At 41.6% G+C, this 7,266-nt stretch overlaps 1 protein-coding gene across 2 annotated transcripts; it reads left to right on the top strand.

The window, feature by feature from the left end:
• The first annotated feature begins 298 nt into the window (after nucleotides 1–298).
• Nucleotides 299–6,801, top strand: LOC124655538 (GRF1-interacting factor 2-like). 2 transcript variants are annotated; one of them, XM_047194414.1, is made up of 4 exons: nucleotides 299–460; nucleotides 1,350–1,426; nucleotides 6,044–6,113; nucleotides 6,205–6,801. In XM_047194414.1, the coding sequence occupies exons 1-4, from the start codon at nucleotides 374–376 to the stop codon at nucleotides 6,466–6,468; spliced, it is 498 nt and encodes a 165-aa protein (XP_047050370.1). In that variant the 5' UTR covers nucleotides 299–373; the 3' UTR covers nucleotides 6,469–6,801. The 2 variants fall into 2 exon arrangements, with proteins under 2 accessions (XP_047050370.1, XP_047050369.1); XM_047194413.1 differs by having other exon boundaries at nucleotides 305–460; nucleotides 6,044–6,128.
• The last annotated feature ends 465 nt before the right edge of the window (nucleotides 6,802–7,266 follow it).

The following is a 7,266-nucleotide window of genomic DNA, read 5'->3' as shown; positions in this document are numbered from 1 at the left end:
CTAATTTATTAATAGTATTGGGCTCAGTAACTGACTGTTAATGATAATGGTTGGTTAACAAGTCACGAGTTCTATCTAAAAACAGATTGAAATATGCACTGTGAGGGTAGGCCGAGTAGCTCCTAACCCTAGTTTTCTACAGAAACTACTCGGTTTCCTGCAATTTGTTAAAACAGGCCTTTCCTTTGACAATGTCAAGGGGCACATATGTAATTATTTCCTAACCCGAGAGCATCTGAAAAGTCTTCAGGGGGCAGGTCGGCAGCAGGCGGCGCATTTCCTTGTGTTCCTCCCCACTTCCCAGTCGCCCAAACCCTCCAGTCCAAACTCCCAGCACAACCCCAAGAAAGAGCTACAGCCCACAGCCGCCGCGATGCAGCAAGCGATGCCCATGCCCACGGGGGCGCCGGCGGCGGGGATGCCTCCGGCGGCTGGACTCAGCACCGAGCAGATCCAGAAGGTGCCTTCTCTTTCCCCCTCTCCCGCGGCTCTTGATAGGTTTTCGCGTGCCTCCTTGGTGGGTTTTGGGGGCTCCCGGCTAAATATTCGATCGTTTAGTCGCCCCTGATCAGGCCTAGTTTTGTCTGGTGGATTGGTAGAGATGGCCGTCTTATTCACCAATACGGATGTGGTTTGAACAGCTCGTTTGGAGTTACTGACATGGCGATTGAATAAATCAGTATTCCCCTCATTTTATTCTGTAAATCAGTTTTCACTTCATCCTTGTATTAGCCTTATCTTCCACTCCATTTTCCCACGGTACCTCCCCATTCGCTGAGCTGCCAATCTTCGAATGTTGCTTTTGTTTAGCAGCTGGCTACTAGGATGCGTCCTTTACTGTCCCACTAGATTCACATTTTTTCTAGTGAATGTTGATGCATATATTGCTTACTGGCAGTGGAGTATGGTTTGCTTCCTTCTACTACAGAAACCCCACTTGGTGGAACAAGTTGATTTGCTGCAGAAATATGTGGAGAGCAACCTTTGGTTGGTTACTCTCTTTTGAACTGTTCTCCAAGTCATCAACGCGGTCATCTTAATGCAACAAACAGCCAAACACATTCACTTGAAGAACATATATTTGTATATTTTAACTCCCAAACTCCAAATGGTCTTCAGTTTTTAGATAAATGCTCATACTTTGTGGCTCTACCTTTTCTACCTTTGTGATTTTGGCATTGAGATGGTGATATCTTTAGTCCTTGTGTTTTCTTGCAGACATATAGAACTTCTAGTAGTGTATTGTGTTTATTTCATGGTACACCTGGCTTTCTATTTGAATACTAACTCCATATACACTCTATTTTGATTATCCATTTCTCCTAATTGACATTATTATCCCTTTGCAGTATCTGGATGAAAATAAGCAACTTATTTTGGCTATCTTGGAAAATCAGAACCTCGGAAAGTTGGCAGAATGTGCTCAGTATGTAACAGGCTGAACCTCTTCTTCTGAAGATTATAGAATTTGATGTCTTTCATTTCGCTAATATATGTGCCATCCTGTTTTGTGCTTTCTGGCACACACCTTCATTCATGAAATACTTTGTATGTGCAAAAATAACATTTTTGTTTTGCTCCCCTGTCATTACTCATCTGTTTACATTTGTCGTGGCTATTACCATTGTTTTAAAACTAGACCAGACGACTGCCGACGAGTAGATATTGGAACTGTCTGCTGTCTGTTCGGTATAAAGAACTAAATGAAGCAGGAAATAACCTGGCAAAATAGTATGCTTGCAAAGAAAATATCCACTTAAGCGGCTGAGCTGCCAGTGAAGTGAACAAGGATCTGAGATTTAACGCCCGGACCCATTGTCACATGTGCTATGATTTAGTGGGTGTTGTTACTTGTTAGGTCAATAAACAGTACTACTTTAATGATGGAATGCTATTATTTGTGAAAATATTACGCAAACGCACACATACTCAAGATTTGCACACGGATTTGTGCCTTGGTGCGTCTAGTTTGGCTCAAGCGACCACTTAAAGCAAGGAAGATTTTTTTTTTTGTGTCATACAAGGAATATACTGTACCAAACATTAATATTGAACTATAGGTCAACTATCGAGACCGCCAGCGAAAAGGGTTAAGCAGTCACTAGCTTTTGAAAGCAATATATGTGTCTTGACGCCTCCGTTTTAAAAGCACCCGGCACAACACGTAAGTACGATCGCCACCACGAGCTCACGCTCACACAACTAAAGACTGACGGAGCTTGAATTTTAATGAAGTTAATACATCCACCTCGCTCTTCGGGTATGTTGCCTACCACCGAGATAATATTCCTCTTGGTAACAGACACAGGGGGATAAACCCTAGTGATTAAAGGGTACAATCATTCAATTACCATCCAAGCAACAACTTGGTTATTTGTGTCTTAGAGCCTTGGTCACCTTCGATAAAGATGTCACCGTCAGCCTTTATACCTCAAGGGGAATCCACATTATAGCGGGAACCCATTGCCTCATGAAGTTGGGCCATAACTTCTCTGACCCCTCCTTTCTTCTATTTCTCGGCATAAGTTAGCGCAATGGAGGAGCATAAATTGTGGGAATGGTCAAGCCTAGGAGGCAGATCTTGTGTCTTGCAGATGGGGTGTGGCTCCCTAAAAGGTTCATGGTACCTTACTACAAGTACATGGTTTTGCGAGCTTAATTATTTGCACATTCTTTTCGAAAGTTTAACTTCCTTGCATTTTACATTCTGTTTATTGTTTTGACTTCGAAGCAAACAATTTAACATTTAATACACCTGGGAATTACCGATGCAATGGTTAAGAGTGGTAGACATCATATCATGATTTAATTAAATTTTATGTTGAGTCATGTAAACTGTTCAATATTTTGGAACCGGTTAGGCAGTTCTCTCACATATTATATAGTGATAACAAAATCAAAACACCCTTCACAGTTTGTTGGATAAACTTCAGGTCATAACACTTTGCCTGTTGAAACAAATTAGCACTAATGAATGGTATCATCACTTCCAAGTGCCATAAAAGGCCTCTTAATCTCAAAGGATTTCTGATCTGTTTATATATTTGTTTTCTTTTTTTGGCAACTCATGTTTTCCTTCTTTACATTCCTCGTCCTCTTGTGTATAATTGGTTCTCCAGTTTTCTTTTTTTAAATATTCATGTGAATGATCACATGAAATATATGCTGTGTACAAACATGTGTGAACGACCACATAGATAATTGTCTCCCAAAAGAAATGATAAATGAAGAAGTGACAAATATGTAAGCTGAAAGATACCATAAAATTACGTTGACCAACGGGGGAAAATTCTCTCCCTGGGCTATACGTTGTTAGATAGATGATGAGACCTCTCCAGCAGCGGATTTATCGCGCTAGATAACACCCCGTTTAATTCGGCCACCCTTGGGACTCGAACCCAGGTGGGCTGGCTGCGCACTCGCAAGCCTTGCCACCGAGCTAACACTCAGTTCTCAAAGATACCATGAAATTGGCTTGGAACTCCTCCACAATTATGTAAACTTAGCAATAGAGAAATGGCAGCATATCATAAGGTAACCATGTCACTATTTTTATATTTGAACATGAAGGTAGTTGTTGTGTGTTCGTTACCATAAGTGAACCCTGGTGCCAGACGCACTATGGGTGGAATGGGAACCGCTGGGTCTCTCTCACTCTGTTCTCATTTCCACTGCTCTTATGCCCTCCTGTTTCCTCTTCCTAGCTTTCTTTTGAGATCTCTCATCGAATATGCTCACCGATACATTTGGTTTCTACCCTAAAGCTACTGAGCAAGCCAAGAAGGAAGAGGAAGGAGTGCTTAAGAACAATAGGAATGGGAGGCATCGGGAAACACCAAACCGAGCTCTCACCTCAATTAAGAGGTGGAAACAAAGCAAGTTAGGGTTCCTCCATGTTCCCACTCCAACTGCTCTTATGCCCTCTTTTTTTCCTCTTCCTGACTCACCTTCAATATAGTCACGTTAGTTAAGTGTGTGCACTTGTGTTTGTGGTTTCTGAATCAAAGCTATCACATATGCCAAAAGGAAGAGGAAGGAGTGCGCAAGAACGGTAGGAATGGGAGGCATCAGGAAAGCACCAAACCAAATATTTGCACCTCCAACACAACACTAGAGGTGGAAACAAACAAGTTGGGCGTTCCTCCATGTTCCCATTCCTAGTGCTCTCGAGCTCTCTCTTTCTTCCTCTTCCTGGCATACTCTTAGTGCCTACAAATCTGAGGAAACAAAACTCTCAAACAGCAAGCCAGAATTGGTGGACAAAGTGTTCAGCTTTGTGGTATAAATAGGACGGGCATGGCACTTTGTAGAGACCCTTGGGGAGAGCAAGCAATGAAGACACCCGGTGCATGTGGCACCATTGTACAGTCAATCACAGTGGGGACACTTATCACCTGGTCCTGTCCTATTGTCCTGCACTGATAATTTAAAGCATGTGCATGGACATCTTCTTCTTGATTACCTATATCAGATAGCTGCTGTATAGTAACAGTACCAACCTGTGCATTTATACAGTACGGAAGTAGGAAGCAGTCAGAATTTATGAGCTAAAAATAATATGAAGTTGGAGACATTAAGCCCTCTAAATAAGCTAACAAAAAAAAAAGCGAAAGAACATTGCGGTCAAAACTGGTACACAATGTACTTCAGATATCAACAACCAAAAAAAGGCACTTCAGACATGAGCTGCACTAGAACAGATGATAGAATGTGATTATCCAATGATTATACAGATTTATTATCAGCAGAACTATGACTTATATTGGCCATTTCTCAAGGAGCAATATCTGAATTCTGGAAACAGAAACATGACTTTGATTGGAGTTCAGGGTTTTCGAAGCTGCAGATAAATCTTGTCAGGTTCATGATTGTTCCTTGCTGATGCACTTACACGTGGCATCACGTCAGTCCATGACTAATGTCTGTAGAGCACCCTGTTGCGGTTCTTGTGCACGTGCTTGTCTGCGCCTTGACAAACCTTTTCTTTTTAGGTGGTAAATCTTCTAGGAGGTAGGAGAGATAGAACGCAACGCGCTAGTGTCCATCTTGGAGCGTCCACAAGAGCGCGTAGTTAAGGGCAATTTGGTTATATTTATATTGTCCTTGCGGAGGCCGGTCATAATGTTGAAGATTGTTCTAACCATCGATGCCAAACCCCTAGCTTCGGTAGTGTCCCTTCTCACTGGAAGTGTCAAAAAAAAAAACAATTGCACCCATGTGTCAGCAATATGGTTTACATGTATTATGTTGTAACAAACATTCAAAACTGTCAAAAGATGCATTTGGCCATCTCAAATACATGTATAAATAGTGTAATATGCTCATTCTTGTCAGGGAAATATGCTCACGTTATGTCGTACTACAGATTGTTCTAACCAACCTCGCGATTTGTATCCAAAGACTAATGGAAATTGCATCCAAAATACAAATTGGATTATGAGTACAAAGTCGCGAAGCATAATTTTGCATTGGATTTAAGTATTCCAATTTTAAAAATATGAGGAAATGATCTATGGCTGAAGATACAAAAGAGTTCATTTCCAATCGTAACTAAATCTTCTTTTGTTAAAAAAGGAATAAACTCTTTTAGACTTCACGTTGTAGCATTGTTGGCTTTTACAGCTAGCATTAAGAATTGCCATGTTGTTTTACAAGTATGTACCCATTTCTAATCTTCCACGTGTGCCAGATCAGCAGTTCCATTGTCCTTGATGTCTTTACTCATGCATCATATATGTCAGCCTGTGTACCTATAGACAGTGTGACTAATCCAATGTTTTAACTACGCCATGGTTTTATTTTTTACGGTTATTGAAGGTTTCCGTTATTTGTTATTAGTATACTATCTTGTTACTCGATGCTTTCCTTTTTTACTTATGTTCTTGGCATTTCATAATGCTTTGCATCATTTAATTGGTAATAATAGATAGATGCATTGAACACGCTTCCTTTACATAGCAATATTTATTACGTGAATCTGGACTTCCTTCCGAGACGGATGTGTAGAAACATATAGAAATTTCATCTCCCAGTAAACTTTCAGGTATCAAGCCCAGCTTCAGAAGAATCTCCTGTATTTGGCTGCAATTGCTGATACCCAGCCACAGACCCCTGTAAGCCGTCCTCAGGTTTGTCATGTCTCAAACTCATAGAACATGCATATGTTCTTTCTGCTGCATGCACTAATCTTACTTCTGCATGCAGATGGCTCCACCTGGTGCTGCAGGACAATACATGTCGCAGGTGCCAATGTTCCCTCCGAGGACCCCTCTAACTCCCCAGCAGATGCAGGAGCAGCAACTACAGCAACAGCAAGCTCAATCGCTTCCATTCGGTGGTCAAATGACTGGGAGACCTGGGGTTGTCAATGGCATGCAGGCCCAGCAAGTCGAACCAACCTATGCAGCAGGTGGGGCCACTTCTGAGCCTTCGGCCTCTGATAATAATGATGGCAGAAGCGAGTCCTAAGAAAGCTACTAGGTAGCCTTTTAGGTTTGCAGAATGCATGTATACTACCACCAGGACGAAGAGAGGATCTTTCCTGTGCCCTTTAACCATAAGTGGCCGCGATCTTCGAATGGATGATGACTAGTTGTTGTGGTCGCCTTCGCCTTTCCAATTAGAACAAAGCGTAGATTGTTGTCATCTGTGCTGTGCTAGACTTTCTGCATTGTTGTAGGTTCGTATTCATTTTGTACGGAATAATAGGTCCCCCCGTTGTTTGTTCCTCATGGTGGTTGTCTGCCAACTAGACTAGTGTAAAAGCCTGATGGTGGTTGTCTCCAGGAGTTGTTTCTGCCATGCTTCTTAGTATCATGACTATCTTATTAAAGAATGCTCCTTTTTTTTTTATAATTCAAAGAAAAACATCTACTGAACCCTGATAAAATGACCATATGAGTTGCAGCCGGTTATGAATTTGTGGTACAATTTTAAGCGTTAGCTGAGCCCTTGTAGTGGAGTGATCAATGTCAACACTGAAGCTTGATACGATATGTGTGATGACCCACTCGACATTAATGCTGGAGTAAAATGACGCAGTTCTCTGTCTGTGTACATTGAAATATATTCAGAGGTTGTTGACGTTTAACCTTTCAGAGCTATTTGATGTAGAACAGCAGGATTTTTGCCACGTCTCTGGCTGCTAAACTACTGGGCCCGTGTGATATGAACACACAGTTTTGAGGACTATATATCATCCTGGGTGTCGTAGCAGTAGTAGAGAAGCCTTTACAAGTCTCCCTGTTTACATTGCTAGTATTTGCT

Source organism: Lolium rigidum, chromosome 5 (assembly GCF_022539505.1).
Source record: "Lolium rigidum isolate FL_2022 chromosome 5, APGP_CSIRO_Lrig_0.1, whole genome shotgun sequence".
NCBI classification, from domain to species: Eukaryota; Viridiplantae; Streptophyta; class Magnoliopsida; order Poales; family Poaceae; genus Lolium; species Lolium rigidum.
Note: the sequence above shows the minus strand (reverse complement) of the source record. Positions and strands in the feature narration are given on the sequence as shown.

What these genes read in the sequence shown, in the direction of transcription:
- LOC124655538 (XM_047194413.1), top strand. Translation starts at nt 374, where the DNA reads ATGCAGCAAGCGATGCCCATGCCCACGGGGGCGCCGGCGGCGGGGATG. An exon ending in AAGTTGGCAGAATGTGCTCA is followed by an intron (nt 1,427 to 6,043) that starts GTATGTAACAGG and finishes GTAAACTTTCAG; the next exon opens with GTATCAAGCCCAGCTTCAGA. An exon ending in CCCCTGTAAGCCGTCCTCAG is followed by an intron (nt 6,129 to 6,204) that starts GTTTGTCATGTC and finishes TTCTGCATGCAG; the next exon opens with ATGGCTCCACCTGGTGCTGC.